At 41.2% G+C, this 27,033-nt stretch overlaps 3 protein-coding genes across 3 annotated transcripts; 1 reads left to right on the forward strand and 2 right to left on the reverse strand.

The window, feature by feature from the left end:
* Positions 1–4,409: 4,409 nt before the first annotated feature.
* Positions 4,410–7,651, reverse strand: LOC134203977 (methyl-CpG-binding domain protein 3-like). The gene is made up of 3 exons (XM_062678813.1): positions 7,413–7,651; positions 4,987–5,161; positions 4,410–4,925 (listed from the first exon to the last, which is right to left on the reverse strand). Exons 1-3 carry the CDS (start codon positions 7,532–7,534, stop codon positions 4,614–4,616), a joined length of 609 nt encoding a protein of 202 aa, XP_062534797.1. The 5' UTR covers positions 7,535–7,651; the 3' UTR covers positions 4,410–4,613.
* A 1,066-nt stretch (positions 7,652–8,717) lies between these two features.
* Positions 8,718–10,255, forward strand: LOC134203978 (metaxin-1 homolog). Its single transcript, XM_062678814.1, has 3 exons — positions 8,718–9,084; positions 9,154–10,029; positions 10,097–10,255. Exons 1-3 carry the CDS (start codon positions 9,016–9,018, stop codon positions 10,166–10,168), a joined length of 1,017 nt encoding a protein of 338 aa, XP_062534798.1. The 5' UTR covers positions 8,718–9,015; the 3' UTR covers positions 10,169–10,255.
* A 4,716-nt stretch (positions 10,256–14,971) lies between these two features.
* Positions 14,972–17,442, reverse strand: LOC134203976 (vacuolar protein sorting-associated protein 45-like). The gene is made up of 3 exons (XM_062678811.1): positions 17,146–17,442; positions 16,840–17,038; positions 14,972–16,596 (listed from the first exon to the last, which is right to left on the reverse strand). Exons 1-3 carry the CDS (start codon positions 17,236–17,238, stop codon positions 15,164–15,166), a joined length of 1,725 nt encoding a protein of 574 aa, XP_062534795.1. The 5' UTR covers positions 17,239–17,442; the 3' UTR covers positions 14,972–15,163.
* Positions 17,443–27,033: the final 9,591 nt, after the last annotated feature.

A 27,033-nucleotide genomic window follows, 5' to 3' on the forward strand; every position in this document is an offset into this window, starting at 1 on the left:
TTAAAAATAAATTGGGAGGGAAAATTATTTTGTTTAGAATGTAATATTGTATGTTTTCTTATGTTCTGTATATGTGCATTTATTTTGACTTAAAACTCAATTGACCGTCTAGCTCAACCAATGTATAATTACATCAACGATCAATTACATGTCGTTGAAATTTCATTATTATTTGCTGTGTAGCCCAGCAGGGTAAATTAGCACAACTTGTCAATGAGGCACGCCGCATGAAGCTTGAGATCCTGGGACTGAGTGAAATTCGTTGGCCAAACTTTGGAGAACACAGAACGTCGTCGGGAGAAGTTCTGCTATACTCTGGTTTACGAGGTGAACACGCTCCCCGGCATCGCGTAGTTGGCTTCCTACGAAGCGCTCAGGCACACTCTGCGCTTATGAAGTGGGAACCTATAAGTGAAAGAATAATCGTTGCCAGATTTAGAACACGGGTCCGAAACCTTACTATAATCCAATGTTATGCGCCAACCGATGCTGCCGATCTGCAAGACAAAGAGAACTTCTACAGTCAACTCAATGCCGTCGTAGATAGGAATTCCGAAGGATGATGTCAAGATCTGTTTGGACGACTTCAATGCGAAGATTGGATTCGACAACTCGAACCATGAGCGCATTATGGGACGCCATGGTCTCGGAGAAATGAGCGAAAACGGAGAGCTGTTCGCAGAATTTTGTGGTAATAACGACATGGTGATCGGGGGATCGCTCTTCCCTCATAGACCGGTTCACAAGGTCACGTGGGTCTCCCGTGACGGCTTTACAGAAAATCAAATCGACCACATCTGCATCAGCCGAAAATGGAAACGGAGCCTTCTTGATGTACGGAATATACGTAGTGCCGATATCGCGTCTGATCATCACCTTCTCATCGGCGAAATACGCCGGCGCATTGCGCGGATTCGTCGGCAGGAGGAGAGAGTTGGACGATGATTCAACACACGCCGACTGGAAGATGCCAGGGTGAAACGGTCCTTTGTTGAAGAACTGGGGACGCGTGCTGCAGATATTCCGGAAGGTGGCAGCGTGGAAGACCAATGGACCGCCATCAAGAATGCCTTCATCGCCACCAGCGAGAACAATTTGGGCGAACTGCGCACCCAGAGAAAACATTGAATAACCGATGAGACCTGGAGGAAGATAGAGGAGTGAAGAGAAGCCAAAGCCGCGATAGAGCGATCAAAAACCAGAGGAGCCAAAGTCTCAGCCCGTCAACGATACGCGGCTCTTGAGAAGGAAGTAAAACGCTCTCTGGCCGACGAAGGAGAGATAGCCGCCACAACCGGGGACATTCGCTTTCTCTACGATATCTCACGACGCTTAAGCGGGGCGAAGATGAATGCAACAATGCCTGTGAAAGACGCGAATGATCAGTTATTGACCGACCCAACTGACCAGCTGAAACGCTGGTTTGAGCACTTCGAACAACTTTTTCAAGTGCCAGCCAGGCCATCACCACCTCGGCATGATCTGCCTAGGATCCGACGTATAACACGCGTCAATACCGAAGCTCCATCACGAGATTCAAACAGCCATCCAAAGCATGAAATCGAATAAAGCCCAGGGGTCGATCGCATATTAGCCTAGATGCTCAAAGCTGACCCCATGACATCCGCTCAACTTCTGCATCGTTTATTTCGTAATATCTGGGACACCGCAACTTTCCCGGTCGACTGGATGCAAGGTATCTTAGTGAAGGTGCCCAAAAAGTGTGACCTGACTGTATGCGATAACTGGCTAGGCATTATGTTGCTGTGCACCGTTCTTAAAGTTCTATGCAAAATTATCCTAGCCCGGATTCAGGCGATGCGACTCTCCGGCGGCAGCAGGCCGGATTCCGTGCCGGAAGATCCTGTGTGGACCATATTATCACGCTCCGCATCATTCTGGAGCAGGTCAACGAATTCCAAGAGTCACTTTACTTGCTATTCATTGACTACGAAACAGCTTTCCACCGTCTCAATCACGAGAATATGTGGGGCACCCTGAGACGCAAGGGTGTTCCTGAGAAAATCACAGTACGAAGCATAGTACGAGGCCTTTTCGTGTAGAGTGCTGCACAATGTCCGACCCTATCCGGGTCGTAGCTGGTGTGAGGCAAGGATACCGTTACTGTTCCTCATCGTAATCGACGAGATTCTGGTAGATGCGATTGACTTTGAACCAAACCGCGGACTGTTATGGCAGCCTATAACCATGGAGCACCTAAACGGCTTCGAATTGGCTGATGACGTTGCACTCCTCGCGCAACGGCGCTCTGATATGCAGAGTAAGCTCAACGACCTTGCCGAGCGCTCCTCTTCGGCAGGTTTAGTTATCAACGTCAACAAAACCAAATCGTTGGATGTAAACACGGTGACTCCTTCCAGTTTCACAATAGCCGGACAACCAGTGGAGAATGTTAAAAGCTTCCAATATCTTGGTAGCCAAATGGCGTCAGACGGCGGTACCAAGATCGACATAGGCGTACGGATCAAGAAAGCAAGGGCTGCCTTTGCGAGTTTAAGAAATATCTGGAAAAACAGGCAGATAAGTGAACGCACCAAAATACGAATTTTCAACTCTAACGTGAAATCTGTGCTGTTATACGCTAGCGAAACATAGTGTGTATCAGTGGAGAACACTCAACGACTGCAGGTGTTCATTAACAGATGCCTGCGGTATATAATTCGGGCCTGGTGGCCTCACAACTGGATCTCAAACAACGAGCTCCATCGTCGTTGTCACCAGAGGCCGATAGCAACAGAAATTCGGGATCGGAGGTGTGGCTGGGTCGGCCACACTTTAGGTAGGGGCGGAAACGAAATCTGTAAACAAGCATTAGACTGGAACCCAGCGGGACATCGCAGCAGAGGCAGACCCAGAGGCTCATGGCGGCGAAGCCTCAATAAAGAAATAAAAGAAGTCGACCGAAATCTATCCTGGCAACAGGTTAAAGCGATAGCCGGGCAACGCTCAGGGTGGAGATCTTTCAAGTCGGCCCTTTGCACCATCGGAGGTGTACTTACTTACTTATGAGTAAGTAAAATTTTTAAATGATCTTCCTATGCTGTGCTGTAGGATCTGTCAAAGTTAACACCGTCGTATGTCTTCTTCTTATTTTTACTTGGATTCGTCTATAGGATTCCTTTTGTCTTTAACGCGTTTACACACGCGTCAGTATGTCATCGGCCTATGAAAAATCTCCCACCTCTTCTCCCCTCCTTAGTCCTACATTTATAAGCGGCGTTAGCAAATCGAGACCAGCCAGTATTGCAGTATTCAACGAAACTCCGTTGGTCACGGCAGCTGCATTCCAAACCTGGGGCCAGTTTCCGTACCTTGCATAAGGCTTGCTGACGTTAATCATTTTTCTCTTGTACGCGCACGGAGGGGATAGGATTTGTTTTCATCGGGAAACGCTTCCGAAGCGAAGGCAACTGCACTTCGTCGTCGTTGTCGTGTTCACAGCATCAAACGTAACGTGGTACGTGTAGTGCACCATGTTAATATTTGAGTTGTCCTGTCGGGCACTTCGATGACTTCGATAGGATTGAGCAGGAACACCTTTCAAATGTGAGTACTTCGACAGAAGATCTTGCATACCGTTCGAATATGCCGGAATTCAAAGCATTTTTAGTTCAGTCCTGAGATCTCAATATTTACGCTCCTTGAATTATCATACGCGCGATGCAGGCCACCAGTCCACTTGAGGCGCAATGGGAGCCGCTGTCCAGAGAGGTTCAGTTTGTTTTCCAACTCATCGTCCATAAGCGTCTTTGATGATTCGTCACCGAGAAACGCGTAATATTGGACTACAATGTTCTTTATCTGAACAGCTTGTTTCAAGAGGTAAAATAATAATCTTGTCCAGGTCTCGGGTCAGTAGATGACTACCGGTCTAATGAGCGTTTTGTAGATTGTCAGTTTAGTATGGCGGCAAACTCTATTCGATCGGAGCGTTTTGCGGATCTTAAAGTACGTACAATCTCCTGCCATGATGCGTCTCCGGATTTCTCTGCTGATATCGTTTTCGGAGGTTACTAGAGAGCCCCAGGACACAAATTCTTCAACCACCTCGATTTCGTCATCACCGGTACAAGCTCGTGTTAGATGGAATTGTTTTAAAAACCGAAGCATTACGAAATTGTACAATATCATCAATTCTACTATAGCTTTTATTAGACTTATGATGTGCTATTATCAATTTATGGAAATTTAACGAAATTTGTAGGTGTTGTAGATGCCCCTAACGACGGAATATGTGCTATTTGCAAAGTTTACATTCGATAAAATGACATGTAACACGTACTACACTCTTAAATATTATTGAATATATTCACAAAATCAAATGGATAAAATCAAATAGTATAGATGCAAGGATGTGATATCTCATGACATCACGATAAACGAAAAGGTAGTCATTTCTTATCATTGTATTTAAATGAGAGCAACGCTACCATTTCGCATGCGTCATTACTGCATTAACGCTATGCAGTTTCATGAATAATTCCAATACACACGCCCTAGCATTACAATATAAGACGAAATTGTTAAATCATTGATCTCACACCGATAGAAAATTATCTTAATCCTAGAGAATAATTTATTATAAACATTACCTATGTCCGCAGTGCCTCCTGCAGCCTCAGTCTGGCGAACTGCACGCGCTCCTCCTGCCGTTTGATGTCATCTTCGGTTACCGTTGCCACGTGCATCAACGGCTGATCGGGATTGAGAAAAACCCCGGCGTTGGTGTTGAGGGACGTTTTGGAAGCCGTTTGCCCTGTCACCGGGTGCGTGTTGTGATGCAGTGCGGTGGCCAGCGATTGCAGAACCGTGGCCTCGTCCACACCCGGGCCCACTGATTTCAACCGTTTGGGCAGTTCCAGCGTGCCGATTTCCTCGTTGTGCGTATTGTTGGCGCGAAGATTCTGCAACCGACAAACGTGGTTTCAGATTACTACCCATTGTATTTGACCAATAGAGACCAACCTCTAAACGCTTTTCCCAGAAAAGCTGCTTCGGTTTAACCTGCGAACCATGCTGCAGCTCACGTTTCACCTTGCTGTCACCTTCTTGCGATCGTACCACGGTTACAGGTTGCTTGAAAATGGAAGCCGTCTGCCGGATCGGTGGAATGAGAGAAGTATCCGCTCGCATGCCGCGACTGAAAATTGACCAGCACGTAAAATCGTTAGCAGAAATATGAACTACGGTCAAAATATGTTAACTAAGACCAAGAGTATGTGTATCAAAGCAAAAAAGAACCAATAATCTTCAAGGTCTGACACAAATATTTAGGATACGTTTGCCTTCTGTTCGCCAGAACACGAACGTACACTATGTGGTTGGCCTTTTTTTGTATTGGTTTTTATTGCATGTCTTAAAACGCCAATCGAAAATTTTCAATTTTTATCCACGAATTCACAAATCAGCGAAATATTCTCATTCTGTATGTCCTAAATGTCCAGCCAATCGAGATCATTTTTTTACAAAGAAACAAAGTAATAAAAGAAAGAATCTGAGTATCAACGATTTCCGGTCCCACACGAGACCGGTACCTGTAATCGTACTGCGGTGACTGCTGCTGTTGCTGCTGTTGATGCTGATAATGATGCGGTCTACCGGTCGGTGGAAGCTGGTTGTAGATGGGTACAGGGGGAGGCAGATTGGGTCCAGTTGGCCCAGCCACAATGCCAATGCTGGATGACGATGATGCTCCGCCCCCTATCGATGTGACGCTCAGTTTCCGCTTCAGTGCATTATGTTGCAACATCATATGGGTTGCACTGGGAACGACTCGACCGGCCTGATAGTCGAACGTGGACAAATCAATAGTGTCCCCGAGGGCACGGGCCAACTGCGGTTTGCTTTCTATTTTTTTCCCCGTAGGACTAGAGATAGTGAGGATTTATTTATGGACATGCATATGCTCAAAAGTATATTTTATGGATGCTAGATTTTTCGATTCTACCAAAAATTTACATTATACCAATGTAACGTTGATTAAATCTGTTTATTGCTACTTGCGTCGCTTGCATATCATCCAGATAACGTATTAACCCATGATGAAAATGTATGATCAAAATATAATCGAGACAAAATGGTGATATAAATAGCACGTAGAGCAGTGACAAGAATAATTAAAGTATAAATAAGTTTAGATTAGACCAATTGAATTCAACAATTCGCTTGACATCATCTTCTAATTGGTATTACATCCCTCACTGGGACATTGCAGCCTTGCAGCTTAGTGGACTTAGTATACTCAGCACTTCTGTTTTCTTCTTTCCGGGAATTGAGCAGCCGGACTGAACGTTAAAAATATCAACCGCTACAACATTGATACGTTGCTTGTTTCAAATCTCATTTTAGTGCTTGCGGTTTGAAAAGATTTAAACTTAAAAAATTCAAAATACATGCGAAAGTGCAATGGTTGTTACGTCAACTATGAAATCATGGGCAGTGCACTGCTTACGTCCAATACATTTCAATAAGACCCGTCAAAGGAAATTGTTACTTTCATTTTTCCAATAAAATCCTTCATATTGTACAAAGCGCTTTCAATTATAGGCCTTCATAAGCTGATGAGAGCAAATTCTGATTGTCTGTTCCAGTCTTACGAGCTTTATCACTTTATAAAAAAAAGAAGCCTAATGTCAAAGTTCACACATTTTATTTTTGCCTTTTTCGTATACAAAGTATACGTAAAGGCTATAGGATCACTTCAAAATCGAACTTTTGATAGAAGGCTCGGAGACCCATAGTGTTATATACCAATCGACTCAGCTCGACGAATTGAGGTGATGTCTGTATGTGTGTACAAAAATGTGAGACACACTTTTTGGTACTTAGCATCATCGCAACAAGTTGCAATCGACGCGGATTGCGGTCTAGTTGTTTCCTATTGGTTCGGTCGGGCATTGCGTTCCAGAATTATTAAAAAAAACATTGTTTTTGCCAAGGACAAAAAAAATTAAAATCGATTTTTTTCACAGAGACCGATGCAATGCACTCAAATGACCGCAAAAAGACTTAAATTGAAGAAAAAAGTAAAATCTATTTCCCTAAAGTGCAAATTCGACCTCTCATATATGTTGCTCTTATTTTTATAATGCGCTAGGAGTATTAATTTGGGTTTATTTTATTATAATCAAATGATGAATCTTGTAACCTAAACAGGCTATTATTTTAACACCAATCTGTTTTTACCTCATTCATTGGTATTCTTATTTATCTGTTGATAAAACTGCCCAACAGGTATACTATTTTAGAGAAACATTGTATTTTTAGTGAAAAAAAACTGCGAGTTACGGAACTACTTATCTTTTGTCAATTCAATGATCACTTGCCCAATTTACATAAATCCGATACATAAGATGAATAATCTGCAGTCGTTCATCTTAAAATGTGCGTACCTGTAGTAATAAACATCCACTTTTCCCGCAGAGAGACCAGATTTTCGCAGTACTTCCTCCCGCTGCCAACCTTTGGGAAGAGCGGCACAATCCGAACGTTTCCTTTCAATCGATACGTTCATTGTTCACTGTTCGGAAATGCACAAAACCAAAGCTAGAAATGTTTATTTCTTTCAGAAAATTAGAAAAATTTCCACACAACTTTTGCGACGTCTTGTTTTCTTTTCCGCGTCTGGCGTCCCACAAAAATGGAGATGTTAGCCGACAGTATACATTTGACAGCGCATCAGGATTCGTGCGCGCAGTTAATAATATCGCTAGTCAAGATGAAAACCGAAATGGGGGACTAGCGAAGCTGGATTTTTCTCGCAATTCGTACGTTAAACCTAACTTCGCTAGTAGTGCGCTAGTCTAATTAGGCCCTAATTAGACTAGCGCGCCACTAGCGAAGTAAGGTTTAACATACGGATTGCGAGAAAAATCCAACTTCGCTAGTCCCATATTCCGGTTTTCAACTTAATCGAGTATATAAAACTGGCCAGAATTCAACAGAAAGAATTCAACATCAGAAGAAACGAAAAATAAATAAATATAAATAATATAAAAATATATAATATACTATAATATTATAGACAACTTATTAGTTTTAGCTGCTTTTCGCGCTTGGTTCGTTTGGTAGAATACATGTATAGGGTACCTGTACCACTTCAATTGAGCTTACTCGCCACAAATTTTTGACGTAGTATACGTCTTACGGGAAAATATAGGGGGGTCATTCTGCAGAATCAAATTTGAGACCGTCACGAAAAGTGATCAGGAAGTATGAGCTAATAACTCAGCCATCTTCCAACCGATTTAGATTATTTTTGTATCAATCAAACGACAAACTCTTTAAGATTCTGCACAACTACATAATAGAAACAATTAAATAAAGGTTAAATAAACTATTGAGAAATTGAATTTCATCAGGCACTGTTGAAAACTTGTTATACACAGTTAATTGCCTCCATTTCGGCTATTAGTCATTTGGCGCGTGAATAATTATTGATGAATGGTAAAAATCAAATTCGAAAAATGATTTAAGGCAAGAAACCTATACAATTACTGCTTTGAGTCACTGCACTCTAATACGTTATTCTACGTTGATTTTGCGGTCGTGTTTCTGAACCTTCTACTTTTTTCGCTCAATCGATTGTTTTGGAAAAGTTGACCTTAAATAAGCCAAAGAATCGTCTGAGACAATTCGTTGTTTCCAAAATTTTAAAATTTTGTCTCGGCTTTGTTGTTTTTTTATTCTTATACAGTTATTTTTGACAAAATAACAAATATCTTAAAATAAAATTAAAACTTTATTAAGGCAGTACCAAAAAATACTCGAGTCATGTGACTATTAAATACATTTTTTTATACACTATCGACTACTGTGCGCCGACCCCATCGTCAACGTCAACGCAGACGGGAGAACATGCAGAACAAAACCGATGTTGCACAACCGACATAAACATTGCAACTCGCCCAGTTCCATAGCGCTGAATTTGAAACTGATGAACCACAGCACTTTATTGATATCCAGCCATTTACATCATTCCGAATAAATGAAATAATGGAACTATTCCTGTACAAAGGCGAGTGGGGTCTGCCCACAATCGATTACGATTGTGCACGGCTACTGGTGAGTCGAACAAAAATATGAAAATCTCATCCCATGATCCAATATACACACATGCTTTTCGTTGTTTAGGCGTACCTGAAGTTTTCCGATGCTAAAATCACCCTCAATTTCAACGGTAATCCGTTCAGCTCACCGGACGGAATGCTCCCGTATCTTGTCACAGACGACGGTAAGAAGATCGGCGGATACAATAAAATCACCGAGTTTTTGCAGTCCCGGGGTTTCGACGCCAACGCGCAACTTGAAGGACAGAACTACATTGTGATAAACGGGTGCATTCAGTATGTATTCGAGAACCTATACCCATACTTCATGTACAATCTTTGGGGTGACCCACAAAACCTAGACACCACCAGGGCGCTGTACGCTAAGCGGATTCCTATTCCATTCAACTTCTACTGCCCACGTAAGTATGTTCTGAAGACGAACGAGCTGACTGTTTCGTTGGCTGGGTTTGCCCTGGAGGACTCAGTCGAACTGCACGACGTCAAGGACATGATGCTCAACGCGAAGAAATGTATCAACTGGATATCGGAGAAGCTTGGTGAGAATCGTTTCTTCTTCGGAGACACTCCAAGCGAAATCGATGCAGTCCTATACGGATACCTGTCGGTGTTGCTGAAGCTGAGCCTTCCCAACGGCGTCCTGCAGAACCACGTCAAGCAATGCAGCAATCTAGTCAAGTTCGTTGAAAGGATTACGAAGATTTACTTCGCTCGTGAAGGTTTCACCAGTGCCGGTAGCAACGGAAATGGTTCGTCGTCGTCGTCGTCCTCTTCGAATGGATCGTCGAAGGCGAACGGTGGAGCGGAGCCAAAGTTCAGCGACGGAACGCAAAAGGATGCCGATGATACGCCGTACGAGCGCAGGAAACGCTATGTAGTGTCTGGCATTTTTGCTACCATTGCGATGGTTGGCTATGCTTTATTATCCGGGATTTTGACGGTAGGATTTCATGTTGAATATATCCGAATGATTTTCTTATTTTCAAGTATCTCTTTTCTTTTCATAGATATCGCACAACGATCATGGCGGAAGTAACTTCATTTCGTATGATGAGCCTGAGTATGACGATGAAGAGTAGGAATGCTGATTATGTGGAATTTTTTGGAATGCAAGATAAACATTAAAATATGAGTTGACTCTTGGACTGTCAGCTAGGTTAATTCAATTGAAAAGGATTTTGATAACAAAACTGTCCGAAGTCCGTGGTTATGGTGCAGTGTCTAATTATCTTGCTACTTACTTACTTGATAAGTTCCTTCTCGGTGAGCCTACGCCGAATGAACTATACTTCCCCCTTGGATTCGATCTTGGGCCAATCGCTACCAGTCGCCCTGAACGTTCAGTGCCCACTTCTGCTCCAGAAAGCAAGTGTGTACGCGGCCTTTCACGATGCCTACAACCTCTTCCGGCTTCTCTACTGAATATTCTCTTCACTTGATGCACTCTCGGTATACGAACAATGTGCCCAGCCCACCGTAGGCTGTCGTGTTGTATTTCATAATTGTTGTGTTTAATAATTTCCAGCTCTTTACACACCTGGTATAAATTGTGATCCATGCCACGCTGCCAGATGTCATTCTCCTGTTTACCGCAGAGTATTATCCGCGACACCTCACGCTCATATCCTTCGAAAGCTCCTCGATCAACCTCCTTAAACGTCCATGCTCCATGGTCGTGTAAACCCGCCGGAAAAATCAGAGTAGTATTCAGCGCAAATTTCGTTTTCGTTCGCAGACTACAGGATAAAGCTGGTCACGATGTCCGTAATAAGCCCTATTCGAAGCTGCAATACGTTTTTCACTTCGCGGGTAACGTCATTATCGCACGTCACTAGTGTTTCAAGGTACACAAATCCTTCTACAACTTCAAATGTTTCACCATCCAACACCATTTCACTACTTCTTCATATTGGCATTACATCCCCACACTGGGACAGAGCCGCCTCGCAGCTTAGTGTTCATTAAGCACTTCCACAGTTATTAACTGCGAGGTTTCTAAGCCAAGTTACCATTTTTGCATTCGTATTATCATGAGTCTAGCACGATGATACTTTTATGCCCAGGGAAGTCGAGACAATTTCCAATCCGAAAATTGCCTAGACCGGTACCGGGAATCGAACCCATCCACCCTCAGCATGGTCTTGCTTTGTAGCCGCGCGTCTTACCGCACGGCTAAGGAGGGCCCAGTAAGAGTAATTACGGTGCATAAATTCGTTTATTGTTTATTAAAGGGAGACCCGACGACGAGAAAGAAGCGTTCTACGCACAGCTGGAGCAGACATACGATGGATGCCCACTGCGGGACGTCAAAATCGTCATCGGTGACATGAACGCACAATTAGGAAGGGAGGAAATGTATAGACCGATCATCGGACCGGATAGTCTGCACACCGTATCGAATGACAACGGCTAACGATGCATAAACTTCGCAGCCTCCCTCGGAATGGTAGTCCGAAGGAAAACCAAATCGACCATGTTCTAATCGACGGTAAATTCTTCTCCGGCATCACGAACGTATGCACTTACCGCAGTGCGAATATTGAATCCGACCACTACCTCGTTGCAGTATGCCTGCGTTTAAAACTCTCGACGGTGTACAACACGCGTCAAAGTCGGACGCCGCTGCTTAACATTGGGCGGCTACAAGACGGTAGACTAGCCTAAGAATACGCGCAGCAGCTAGAAGTGGCACTCCCAACGGAAGAGCAGCTAGGCGCAGCGTCTTTTCAAGATGGATGGAGAGATATTCGACCCGTAATTGGTAGCACCGCAATCGCTGCACTTGGCACAGTGCCCCCTAATCAGATAAACGACTGGTATGACGGCGAATGTGAGCAGTTAGTGGACGAGAAGAGTGCAACATGGGCGAGATTGCTGCAACACCGCACGAGGGCGAACGAGGCACGATAAAAACGGGCGCAAACAGACAAAGCTCGATTTTCCGGAGGAAAAAGCGCCAGCAGGAAGATAGAGACCGTGACGAGACGGAGCAACTATACCGCGCTAATAACACACGAAAATTCTATGAGAAGTTAAACCGTTTATGTAAGGGCCACGTGCCACAGCCTGATATATGTAAGAACATAAATGGGAACCTTATTACGAACGAGCGTGAGGTGATCCAAAGGTGGCGGCAGCACTACGAAGAGCGATGAATGGCGATGTGGAAGACGAAGATGGCGGTATGGTGATGGACCTGGGGGAACGCGCGCAGGACATAATTCTACTGGCTCCGGATCTTCAGGAAATCCAGGAGGAGATTGGCCGGCTGAAGAACAACAAAGCCCCTGGGGTTGACCAACTACCAGGAGAGCTATTTTAACACGGTGGTGAAGCACTGGCTAGAAGCACTGCACTGGGTCATTACCAAGATTTGGGAGGAGGAGATTTTGCCGCAGGAGTGGATGAAAGGTGTCGTGTGTCCCATCTACAAAAAAGGCGATAAGCTGGATTGTAACAACTACCGCGCAATCACATTGCTGAACGCCGCCTACAAGGTACTCTCCAAAATTTTATGCCGTCGACTAGCACCAATTGCAAGGGAGTTCGTGGGGCAGTACCAGGCGGGTTTTATGGGCGAACGCTCCACCACGGACCAGGTGTACGCCATTCGCCAAGAACTGCAGAAATGCCGCGAATATAACGTGCCCACACATCATCTATTCATCAACTTCAAAGCCGCATATGATACAATCGATCGGGATCAGCTCTAGCAGCTAATGCACGAACACGGATTTCCGGATAAACTGACATGGTTGATCAAAGCGACGATGGATCGGGCGATGTGTGTAGCTCGAGTTTCAGGGGCAGTCTCGAGTCCTTTCGAAACCCGCAGAGGATTAAAGGTCTTTCGGCAAGGTGATGGTCTTAGGGTAATACGAAGAGCAGGGATTAACACGAGTAGTACAATTTTCAATAAGTCCGTCCAGCTATTTGGCTTCGCCGACGACATAGATATTATGGCACGTAACTTTGAGAAGATGGAGGAAGCCTACATCAGACTGAAGAGGGAAGCTAAGCGGATCGGACTAGTCATCAACACGTCGAAGACGAAGTACATGATAGGAAGAGGTTCAAGAGAAGACAATGTGAGCCACCCAACGCGAGTTCGAAACGGTGGTGACGAAATCGAGGTGGTAAAAGAATTTGTGTACTTGGGTGACTGTCGAAAATGATACAAGCAGAGAAATTCGGAGACGCATAGTGGCTGGAAATCGTACATACTTTGGACTCCGCAAGAGGCTCCGACCAAACACAGTTCGCCGCCGTACCAAACTGACAATCTACAAAACGCTCATTAGACCGGTAGTCCTCTACGGACACGAGACCTGGACGATGCTCGTGGAGGACCAACGCGCACTTGGAGTTTTCGAGAGGGAAGTGCTGCGTACCATCTATGGTGGGGTGCAGATGGCGGACGGTACGTGGAGGAGGCGAATGAACCACGAGTTGCATCAGACAGAAAACAAACCAGTAAAAGTGATGTTTAGTAGTGAACCTGGAAGATGATATCGGCTGCGAAGTAACCATTCGCTAAATGGGCTAGAACATCCAGGAGGGTGAAACGCCCGTCATCTGCGGTACAATGGCACTCTACCCAACATCGTTTTTCGTTCTTCTGTTTTTGGTACCCTGTTTCTGGGTAGTATACCCGAATGCAGCGCTCATTTTGGGTGATTGGTTCGTACGCAGTTATTATCGGCAATTAACTTCTTCTGGCGAAAACTTGCAATTAGTTGAGGTACATCGAGTCTTTTGTGTTTGTATGGCATCTTTATGTCGAAAAATAGCTCGTCAATGCTTCCGAAGTTTTTTACAATGTTATGAAAACTCATATGTGGATATGTATAACGTGGAAGATATTGATTTGAAAAATGTATTGGAGGTAACCACTTTCCATTCGATGGGACTCGAACCCATGACCCTACAGTACGCTAGACTGGTGCTTTAACCAACTAAGGTCCGTCGGCCTTCGCAACCTAGGCTACTGAACGAGCTCGAAATTCCCGAATTGGACGCATAGTCAAATCACTCGCAATCCATTTCTCAAGCCAATACTTCCACATGTGTATTGTACACGTTTAACATGAGTTAAACCAAATTAAAACAAAAACATTGTACGCCATGTTGAATGAATGGTGGGTAGGCGTATTAGCCTTCTCTTCAGTCCCCTGAGAACATCAGTCCAGTTAACGAGCGCCGCTTTTTAACTGATGGGCTAACGAGGGGATTTACAGAGTGTATGTAATTAAATACACTCTGGGGATTTACGATGCATTGTTATGATCGGTGTTTTACTTGGAAAGTGAATAATTTACCATTTCGACTCCCCTCGCAGCCTAGCTTGTTTTTGTTTTTTGACGGATAACTGCTTTTTAACTGGGCTTTGGCCCAGTTAGCGAACGCCCAGTTAAAAAGCGCCCAGTTAGCGAACTGTTGCTATACTCTGCACTTGCTGGCTATATGCAATCAAGGAAGATGCGCGTGCGGTCGGTGTGCAGACTGGGGGTCGTACACATATTACGTAAGCATTTTTTCTGGGTTTTTCGACCCCCCTCCCCCATGTGAGATTTGTTTCATACAAATGATTTTTTATTTATATGGTGCGTAAGAAAATGACGGACCCCCCTCCCCCCATAAGTGCTTACGTAATATGTGTACGGCCCCCTGGCGATTGGCGACCTAAGTTAAAGCGACGAGCAGGATTAATTACGTTGCATTCGGTTTTGCTCCGAGCAACACGAAGTATACAAGCATCATCTATCTCAGGTGTGACTAAGCCAAAATTTACGATAAAAAAACACAAAATAATGTTTGATAAGGTCGAATAATAAAACAATGCAGTCATCAATCGACCAATACAAACCTTCTACGTGTGCGACTCAATTTCATACTGCATTATAATTTCTTGCACATCTATTCGTTTGGTTTATAAATACATACATATTAAGCTGTTCAGAATGATTAATATAATACGTTTTTGTTTTACGTTAAATGTTTAATACAAACATGCATACTTACGTTTATTCTGTTGGAACAAAGTGACATCACCCGCTACCTGAATCGGCATCCTTTTAAGCGTCTCCAGGTGGTGCATGATGAAATTGCTGTAGCGAACGGGAATGCTTGAGCGGCACCCCTGCGGTTGCCGCCATAATCTCCTCAATAAAACTGTCCCCATTGTGAACAGTTGTCCCACCTAAAATTATTTTGTATCCGTCCTGGTTGTACCGATGAACTGCCAACGCTTCCTCGTATGTTGTCCCTCCGATCACGAACACCACAATTTCCTGTGGAGGCCTCCGGAAGGGCAGCTCGTTGCCCATTATCGGGTAAGCTGCGTCCAACGGCCGACCCCTTGTTACCTCCTCCAGTACCTCCTTAAGGACGCAGTTATGCTGGGTGTAGACATTCTCAACTCCCTTAAGACCCTTTATTAGATTACGGGTCAATTTGACGGCATCCGTGATCTTCACAGTGTTGAATAGCTCCTGCCGAGCGCTGGTACTGATGTACTCTAACATTCGAGGGGCGATATACGCCCGCCCTCCACGGTCTTGTAACATCTTCAGCAATCCAGATGTTCCGCAATTAGCATGCCGCTCGTAACGCATAGAATAAAGCAAAATAAGACGAAGAGCGTTTTGTAAATTTATTTTTTCGTCGCTAACGAGTCTCTTTACCCGTTGCAACTGTGTCGAGTGATCCGCTCGGCACGCGATCTCTTGCTCAAGCTCGGATATTTCAAACAGCTGCTGCTTGCTGACCTGCAGCGACAGCTCGCTAATGAGCACCAAATGCTTCGATACCGTACCGGACATCTTCTTGAACTGTGGATATGTTTCCACAAAGTTCTTCATATCACTTATACTCTCGATCTTTTTCTGATCGTGCACCTTCTTCTGGAACTCGTCCATCAGCCCCTTGATAGTAGTGGCAATTTCGCCAAAATTGGAGTATAGATTAGCAGCGTAGAACTCATCCTGCTCGGTGGACAAAACGATCTCTTTCAAATCTTTGGGTACGCTTTGGACGCCAGAAAGATCTACTCGCTGTTTGTTGATGGTCAGTAGCTCATGTACCATCGCTTGATAGGTCCACTGGTTAAGCAACGGTGTAATGGGATCGTCTCGGCGATCCAGAATCAACAGCATCGGAGGCGGAGACCCATCTTCGGGTGGTCGGAAACTGAACAGAGCTGTTTCCTTGTTAATCGTATCGTGTATCTTTTTGGCAAGAGTTTGCGCCACACTGGAGCTTGATTTGTAGCGGATGGCAGGTCGAAACTTGAACGACAGTAACACACTGATCACGCCTTGAACAGTACGTTCAAGGGCTTCCGGATTCCAGGAGAGAGACTGTAGGCATGTTGGAATGTTGAGAGAGAAAAGATTGGGATTCACCGGTAGATAGTCAGCATAGATCTCTTTCACTTCACGAACGGACTCGCTTTCGTCACTTTCTGCGAGGGTTTTGATATCAGTACGAGGAATAATATTGCTGAAATCTATATAATTTGAGTTAGTAGGTACCAGGTGCATCAAAACTTCAGCTTAACCTCAGAGAAGTAATTTTAAGTGATAATGGTCAATAATTAACTTTTTAAATAACCCAGTGTTTAGATTGGTGTATTGGAAATCAATCAATGACAATTTCCCTCTAATTCCCAATATGGTTTTTCAGTCTTATGTTTAAATCAACGAACGATTAGGTAAATAAGTTGAAATCAAAATGCCAAAATACTACTTACTAATATAATAACAGCCATATTTCGGACTCTTGAGTTCACTTTGCAGGCGCAGAATGTTGTCCCTTGTTGGTCGTATAAAAACAATACATTTCAAATATTTGAGCCGCTCATTCGAGCGCCCGGAATCGATCCTTTCGAACAGGAACACTTCCTTCTGAAGCATCTCCGACTGCGAGAAAGCCATCGAAACTACGCTGGTCTGGAAATTTAACATGACATGAATATTTTACATACGATCTGGCTGCACCATATGGCAAAAACAACAGTAATAGTTCGGTCACTTCACTTCTCCCTCAAAGCACTTACGGTTTCGCGATCCATCATCAGCATTTTCATTCCGGGACCAGCATCTGCCACCATTTTCTCCAGGTACAGCTGTACAGCACGAATTACATTCATTTTTCCAATATTTGTAATTGCATCAAAAACATGAAACTTAACAAGTTTTATGCAAATCGTTCAATTTTTAAGCATTGAAAATGTTTCTTTTATTCCTGATGATTAGTGAATTCGATTTGCTTCGTACTGTAAAAAATCTAAAAAAATGACGACACGACATTTGTTTTGATTCTCGCAGGTTTTGATCTCATTTGAAAATTTTGACAAACACAAAAAGTCTCCACATTCCGCAGGGTGGCCCAGGGATGCCAGGGGATATTTTCAAATGTCTTCACAGTCGAGTAAAAATGTCTTCAAATGTCTTCAATATCAAAATTACGATTACGAGAAATTTCAAAATTCAACAGGCTTGTAATTTCAAGCATCTCCTTGTTTCTTGTAGCATTTATTTTTTAACACTCAAATTGTTAGAATTCAAGAAAATATTCCTTCAAATCTTTACGAGTCAGGGCGGATTTTTTAACTGAATTTCCATGTGGAATTCTTCTGAGTTTCTTTTTTAAGAATTCCCTGAAGGGATTCGGAAGAATTTACCGTGAAATACCTGAAGAAACTTCCACAAGATTTTCTGAAGAAATTTCTGGAAGAATTTGTGAAGGAACTTCTGGATAAACTCCTGATGGATTTTTCGGAAGAATTCCTAAAGAAACTCCTAAAAGGTACGGAGGAATTGCTGTTGGAACATCTAAAGGATTTTCTGAAGGAACTTCCAGATAAACTTCTAAAGGAACTTTCGGGTGAAATTCTAGTTCCATTAGCATGGAACTTGCAGAGGAATTGCAGGAGAACTTTCAGAAGGATTTCCGGAGGGATTTTCTGGAGGAATTCCGGAGGGATTTTTTGGAAGGATTTTCTCAAAGAATTCGTGCAGGATTTTTCTGAGCAATTCCTGAAGGATTTTCCTGATCAATTACTGAAAAGATTTGCTTGCAGTGGAGCTCCTGAAGAAACTTCCGGAGGAACTTCTGGACAACTTTTTGGTGGAACTTCCTGAGGTATTGTTGTAGGCATTTCCGAAAGAATTCCTGGAGGAAATAACAGAAAAATTCCGGAGTATAATTTCAGAGGTATTATTGGGGAATCTTTCGGCAACATTCTTGGAGAATCATCAAGAGGAATTCCTGAAAAAAATTTCGAGGGGATTTTTGGAAGAATTTCCGAACGAATGCCTGCAGTAGTTTCGAGAGGCATTTCTGGAAGAACTGGTGGAGGAAGTCGTGAAAGAAACAATTTGTGGAGGAACGACTGGAGAAACGACTGGAGGTATTTCCGACGGAATTCTTCGAGGATCCTACGGAGAAATTTCTGGACGAACTTATGGAGGAGCTCCTAGAAATATTTCTAAACGAATTTCTGGAGAAATTTTCTGAAAATTTCTGAAGGAATTTGCGGACGAATCCCTGGAGGAACTTCAGAAGGAATTTCAGAAAGAACTCCAGAGAGGGCTTTACTGGAGAAATTCTTAGAAGGATTCTCAGACAAAAATCTGGAAGAGTTTCCAAAAGTATTTCTAGAAAATATACCAATGGAATTAAAGGAAGAGTTCAACGAGAAAGTGTAACGATTGTCGACTGAACTTTCTACTGAGTCTTTAAAAAACTCTGGCGGATTTTTTTATGAAATTTTTCTGATTTTTTTTCATCAAATTATTTACGTGGCAATTGTGAGAAATAGTCATTCAACACCAGAACAATTTTAATTTCTTGCCGACAAGCGTAAGAATTTTCGATCTTGGATACTAAAGAAAATTTACTGAGAAAATTGAAAATAATTTCCTGTTGAAATTTAGAACTTTCTGCAAAACTGTAGTACATGGAAAATTCGAAGAGACATTCCTAAAATTTCAAATACAACTCCGGGTACATCCCACGAAAATTTAGATAAATTTCTTGTGGAAATGAAAAATAATTCATTGTGGGAGTTAGGGAGTTAGAATTTAGACAAAATCTTGTGGAAATTGAGATGAATCTCCCGTTTAAATTTTGGAGTAATTCCTTTATTTGCCCATACGGTGAATATTATTAATTTCGAAGATACTTTGGAAAGAATTTTCAATTTCAATCCTCTTGAATTTTACAAGAAATTCCCCATGCTCCTTATTTCACGGGAAATTATTTTTTAAAACGATTTTTCACTAAAAAATATTTCTAAAACTTTCAGAAAATTCGAAGAGTTCTTCAAAATCCATTCTCATTCTCGACGGGTATTCTGGAAATACCGATTACACAGAGAAACAGACGTCTGACTCATCGTTCCATCGTTCACCTTTTTAACGGTTGTTAATTTTTTATTTGTAGGTGATTAATCGGCCCCCTATGGCGCTTCGATGAATTTTGCTAGTGTTTGACTTTTGCGCACCACCGCCATTTGGTTGCGGCTTGACCACGCTCAGTGATTTTAGCATTGAAAGGCAATGTTTCCGTGACGATGATTTAGATTACATTTTGTTCTAAGTGAGATGTCTGTTTCTCTGTGCCGAAAAGATCAGATGAATTATGAAGAAATTAAAAAAAATGTTCTAGCCCAACAGTTGAATAGATTTAATCAAGTGATTGTAGAATTCTGTCTTTTTTGCCGTTTAGATTAAATTAGATCGGTCATTGCGTTCTGATGTAATGATCGAAATACCTTTTTAAGAAACATGTCGAAAATGCCACCGCCACCTAGGAAAATTTAAACGAATGCTGCAATCGCAAATTTTTGAACCAGCACACAACTAAAAAAAAGCACGTTTGACTTCTAAAATGTGTTGCAGTTATCAACCTTATCAACCGGCTAGTGTAAAGGTTCCCCCAAACACACGCGATGCGACAGTCGCGACGCGATTCTAGCGCTTGGCGACAGCGATTCTGTCGCCATTGGTATGGAAGCGTAAATAGAACATTGCCTGCAGCGACCCAACGGTAGAATCGCGGCGACTAGTTGTCGCCGTCGCGGCGATAAAATCACTTAGGTCTGGGGGAACCTTAAATGTGTTTTGGCGTATAAGATTTTTAGTCCGGGACATTAGTTTATTATGTATAACTTTTGTAATATTTATATTCTCTGCATATAGAAGTCACAGAATTTATAAGTTAGTAATGAAATTATATTTTCTTTTCACTGGCTTATTGTTGGTTTTTCTCCTTTATTTAAGTGATTTTTAAATTTTAAAATTAAGTTCATCACTAGCTTATTGATTGTCTTCAAGTACCTTTAAATAGGAAGATAAGTCTTCAAATATTTTGAAAAGTCTTCAAAATGTCTTCTTGAAATAAATGTCTTCACAGAGATTCAAATGTCTTCAAATTGAAGACATGTCTTCAAATCTGGCATCCCTGGGGTGGCCTTAAGGTCGTGACACGGGAAGCACAAACAATCATCAAATCGTCATCAGTTCATCATTGAATGCTCAATTTTTTTTCTACAACACCCAAAAAAATCTGCACATTGTTTCCACCTGAAAAAGTACGTAGATTTTTTCCACCTGAAATTCACGTAACTTTTACCTGATTTTACGATAGAATTTTCATTCCACGTGAAAATCAGGTAAGTTCTACCTGAGTTTTGGATAGAATTCATCGGACACGTAAGTTTCTCCTGAATTTTTTGAAGCATTTGCAGTTACGTGTGCACGTAAAATGTACCTGAAAATTCAGGTGGAAACCGAGGGGCGATTCACTTGTGTATTTTCGATTCAGGCCAACGTATTTGATCACGTATTGATGTATTTTTCGTGCATTTATACGTATTGGGTGCAATAATGCATTTTTGTGAATTAATGTATTTTTTCGTGTATTTTAGTACAGCAGACGTTCGGTAACTGCAAGTCATTTAACTGAAATGCTTTTTAACTGCAATTCGATAGTTGCAACAGTTTTACAGTTATTGGACCGCTAAACTTCAAACCGATGTCAGACTCAATGACAGCTGCATTGCGCTGCACATTTAGATGCACTTTTATTGCATCTGACGTCGATTGACAACCGTTTGACGTCTAGAGTGCATTGCAGTTATCGAACGGCATTCGATAACTGAAAAGTAAACATTTTGCAGTTATCGAACGGCTACTGTACTTAAGTGTATTTTTTAAAATAAGTGTACAGTATATCCCCGCTGATCCGACAAATGTATGGCCGGATTATCGGGTTTTCTCTCGTTAATCCGACTGTCAAATCCATACAAACGAACCAAAACAAAATCACAGCATAAATTTGAAAACTGACAGCATAATATGTTTAAATGGGTGTTGATACTTTTTAATCCGGAAAATTCCGAATTGGTGAGATCCGAACTAAAGAGTCGTCGGACTAGCGAGGTCCGGATAAGCGGGGGGATACTGTATTGAAATCGATGTATTAATATTTCAGAATATATTTTGAGGGTTCATTATTTACACTTGCTTTAATGCTAAAAACGCGTTTTAACATGATTCAGTTTTTGTTAATCCAGTTTTAAATGGTCTTTGGGATGCCTTTTGTGAATCTATTGTAAAATTCAAGAAATATATATTTAGAATGCTGCAGAAATGATGCATGATGCATGACATGTCTCAACCGGTGTAATACAAGAAATTACAATGAATACTTATTTGAAATTTCATTCAGCTTACACAGTACATATATTTATAGGTATCGAAATGCGTACATATAATGGAAGTAGATGGATGAATTTTATAATCTGTCCTATTGAACTAGGACTCGGAGTAGATTTCAATCGCTGTTCGGTCACATTTTAGCCCAAAGTTTTTTACACATGGCTGATAAAAATAGAAAACATGAAACCTATACAGAATCCGTGAATAAGAGCAGTACCATGGTGCTTCATCGAAAAGAAAACTTGGGTTGTTTAACCTCCCACAAACAACTGGCTTTTCTCTTGATGACCAGTACAAACATGTACCTTCTTCAAACGAATACCGCATTGCCCATTGACGATATCTTTTCCGTTGATAACATGGCAGCACGGCAAAGTAGATAATTTGTAAATCATCGCAAAGCCTATCGATGGGTCGGAAATCAAACACGACCATTGGATTTCGTTTTCCACGAAATTTATTAACTTAACAAATTCCGATATAGCGTCGTCCTACAGGACGAAGTTGAATCCGAAAGAAAGTCACTCTTTGTGGCTAGTTAATACAAATGTATACCGACAATAGTCGGAGCGCAGAAAACCCCTAGCTTTTCACTTTTTTTCAGCTGACACTTTATTTATTGGCGTCCATAGCACAACTCAAAGACACCATGAATAAAATAAAATTGATGGAATAGGCTTGTTTTTGCTCTAGTTGTGTGACACTGAGTGACAGGTTTTGATTTATTTTCATCGCGTCTGCGGCGTACAAATTGTTGCATTTACCAGAATGTTGAGTGCTCTGTGTAATAATATACGAAATTTAGTATTTTTTCTCCGAATATTGAATCTCGCGATTATTTTTTCTCGAGATCCTTTTTTTTTTTAAATCGTGATTTTTTATGTATTTCAGTGTATTTTTTGCATTAAAAACTTATTTTCAAATTTACCGTGTAATAATACATTTCGGTGAATTATTTGTATTATAAATTCAGTAGAAAACCGAATTATAGCCGCTATCGAAATTGGATTTTTCCAAGGATTTTTCTCACAATCCATACGTTAAACCTAAATTCGGAAGTAGTGTGCTGTATAGCACATCACCAAATGAAAACAGCGCACCACTTCCAAAGTTAGGTTTAACGTATGGATTGTGAGAAAAATCCAACTTTGTTAGCGGCTATAATTCGGTTTTGCAACGAATTGATAATATTTTCGTGTATTACAGTAGCCGTTCGATAACTGCAAAATGTTTACTTTTCAGTTAACGAATGCCGTTCGATAACTGCAACGCATTCTAGACGTCAAACGGTTGTCAATCGACGTCAGATGCAATAAAAGTGCATCTAAATGTGCAGCGCAATGCAGCTGTCATTGAGTTTGACATCAGTTTGAAGTTTGGCGGTCCGATAACTGCAAAACTGTTGCAACTATCGAATTTCAGTTAAAAAGCATTGCAGTTATCGAACGTCTACTGTATTGGTATTTTTTGCATTATTTTTCTTTGAGTATTTAAGATTCAATCATCGACATCAGTGAATCGCCCCTCGGTAGAAACAACGTTTAGATTATTTGGAGTGAACAAATATGACACACCGCGAAAATCGGACGACTGCTGTGGGCCGGGCACGTAACCAGAATGTCGGACAATAACCCGGTGAAAATGGTTCTCGACAACGATCCGACGGGCACAAGAAGGTGAGGTGCGCAGCGGGCAAGGTGAATCGATCAGGTTGAAGATGACTTGCGGACCCTTCGTAGACTGCGTGGTTGGCGACGTGTAGCCATGGACCGAGCCGAATGTAGAAGACTCTTATATACCGCACAGGCCACTTCGGCCTTAGTCTGAATAAATAATAATAATAATCGAAAGTGTTTGACGGTTGATGCTATATGTGGCATAATGAGTTTCTGAAAGTGTTTTGCACTCGAGTTTCACATGCACGGTTGACTTTACCCATTAATGGGTACTATGATATTGTTGATATTATTCCAAGGGGTGGGACGCTGAGCACAATGTTCCAAGCAAACTTTTTCGCCATGTGTCGGAACACTATTGACCAACAAGGAACAATAAATTAATAAATTGTGGCACAGTGTGGCACACTTTCGACATTGACATTGGCAGAATGTCAGAAATCGGCAACCTTGCCAACTACTGTCATTCTTTTCCCGCTTTTTCCAAACATGTAAAGTAAACATCCCATTGTTAAATTTTTTGTTTCTTTAGACATGAACAGCTTAGTTTTTCGGAGCAAATCATTTGTTTTTATGCGAACCAGATGCATAAATTTATTGAGACTGATGGCACCCGATATCAAAACGATCAAAATTATGAATCTATCTGTTGGTGGTTTTAGCTTGCATGGGCGAAAGGATTCGACAGATCAGCCAGAAGATCATTGATTCTAGAGCAGACCGTAAATCTTAAATCTTTGGCAAACTCCTGTTCTATTCGCAATTTGAAAATGGAGTTCCCTGAAAAGTTATTTCATTTCTCGAGTTTCACACGCGAAGAAAGTAAAATAGTTGGAAATACCATTGATTATGCCGGCCGTTGCTGAACTAAATCAGCAGCCAGGATGATGGTCTGCTTAAAAATGGGTCCATTAAGACGGTGCGAGGAGGCGCTAGTTCAATTACTTCCGACACTGCAGTTCATGATGAATTATTTTCACAAATATCCAAAAGGCGTTGATATAATTTTGAAGCGCCTTTCGGACGATATGAACATTTTCACCTCTTCACCTCCGATTAATTCGGCATCTTCATTAGAAAAGGGTGAAACCGCTTTTGTAAACAAAAGCTTCTTCCGTCACTGGTGGGCTAATGTGTGCGCACCAATGCAATCCTGCGCCATTTAATGAAATGATAGAATACGCTGCTGCCATTCGATTGCGTGTGTGAGCCCACAAGCAACGAGAGAAATCCCGCATAGTAAATAACCTTTTTGTATAATGTACTTATAATAAACTCATTTTAATACACACCGTTAACATTTATGTTGCTGTTCATTTACATTGAGACCATAATTCCTTTTGCGTATTGGATTATGAACTACATCACTTGCACAATGATGCATATAGTTAAAGTTCAGAGTATAGTTGATGAATAATTGTAATAATTATCAACAGATTCTGACACTTTTCATTCCGTGCATCGTATTATTTTCCAAAGTCCCGTTTTCCTGTATACACCCTGTGCCAGAGCTGCAAAAATGTGTTGTTAGTAAGCTTGTTTTCAACCGAATAAAATTGATAATGGTAAGTTCGATTAATTTGCATTTAAATCATTGGTAATTTACAGATTTGATTTAATTCTAGATAATCTAAATGATCAGAGAGACAATGAAATATACTGCTTGGTATTCGATACAAATGAATGATCGGAACAAGGATCGAAAGGATCTGCATAAGATTGGCCAACACGAGATCTAATATACAGGCTGCGTATTCAACGGCCGACTGGATAATGATTTTGGGCTAGCTTTCAAGGTAATGTTTCTTGTGCGCTTTATTATCTCTCCTTCGATGTGATATCTGTCCTCCGATTTAAATTATTCGTGATGTTTTTATTTTTATTTAGAACATTCATTAATATATACACTTTGAAAACAATACGTTCGTAGTTATAAATGATTATTAAATTTAAAGAAAATACAAAAAAATCTAAAGTAAAAATTAATCGCAAGGGGTACCGTCGCACAGATTCTCCTTATATGTTTCGATTATAACTTCAAAATAAGACTTATTGTTCGAAGCTTCTAAAGTGGATGATATCCCAACATTCTGCTGTATAATATGTGAAAAATTTTGTTCGAGAAAATGATCGATTTTTTATAGTAACATAACTTAACCGCCCTTACCACATATTGTAAATTGGTGGAAAACAATTTATCGTATTGTTCAAACAATCTGGGATAGTGTGGACGTATGGTTGCGATAGGTGATTCATACCGTTGTACAAGTATTGTTTGGAATGGTTTTTAATTATATAGGAGACAGTAATTTAATGGTCCACAACTATGCGGGAGCACTTCTTTACAAAAGCAATATCGTCCTTTTGAAACGTTGTAGCCGAACTGGAGTGGTGAAAATTAGATTTTGTTTTCTATTTGTTTCTTTCTATTGACAGAAGTCTAATGTTTATGTTCGAACAGTGTTGCCAAACTTTGTCGCTTTATCAGTACTTTTGTCAATCACAAAATGTGGCACATTGCGGCACACCGTGGCGCAAAAATTTAAATGAACACAATTCGAATTGTGCTCAGCGCCCACCCCTTGTTATTACCCCTATAGGGCGAATCTGGGTGCTGCGGATAGAACCGCTCGAACCGCTTTTCTGCGCTCAAGCGAGTAGAGGGATATTTTGAAATCACTCCCACAAACAAAATTATTTTGCAGTTACTCGGCTGTCAAACATTTCCCGCTCTTCGAATTTCTCTTTCCACGCTAAATGAAGGCGCACAAATGCGCTAGACTCTACATGACTTAACGATTGTTTACATACATTCATGCTACAATCAGCTGCTGAATCTCAAGAAATTTCGTAACGAGTGCTTTTTAGTTGCATTCCTACTAATTTTCCACTCGAAATATAATGTGAGAATATTTGTTTCAAAGAATACAAAACTCAAAAAAAGTTAATTTTTAAAATACTATTATTCTTCCATTTACTTCCACTATTAACTTTTTTTTTATGTATCAACAAGCAGATATGTAGTTTTTGATCTTTTTGTATCTGAATTTTTCTGTTTCACTCTTGATGTATATTTCATTTGTTAATGATTAGACTTTAGTTGTCTTTTGTAAATTTTTCCTGAAATTTCATTTCGTCCACTGTTTTGTTCATGTTTTTGTTTTCATCCTGTGTTGCTTGTTTGAACTTTGATTTGTTTCTTGTATTTGTCTGTGATTTCCTACTTTCAAATTCTTTTTGATCTACTTTTCAATAATTTCAGATTTTGTTTTCTGTATTGTTTTCTATCGTACTAATAGATTTCATTTATTCTTTAGAATTTTTTCTTTTAATTAATTTAGTTTGTTTTTTTTAGTGTTCAGTTTTAATGTTCTGTAAATGTCCTAGCTGTGTTTTTCTGGTCAAGGGAAATTTGGCACAGCTAGGACATTTACAGAAGACACATTAAAGACACTAGAACACACACCCAACACACACGAGACTAACATTATTAAGGAATTAAAAGAAAAACCAGTTTTCTATACAAAAGCCGACAAAGGTAAT

The sequence above is a fragment of the Armigeres subalbatus genome, unplaced genomic scaffold (assembly GCF_024139115.2).
Source record: "Armigeres subalbatus isolate Guangzhou_Male unplaced genomic scaffold, GZ_Asu_2 Contig307, whole genome shotgun sequence".
Lineage (NCBI taxonomy): Eukaryota > Metazoa > Arthropoda > Insecta > Diptera > Culicidae > Armigeres > Armigeres subalbatus.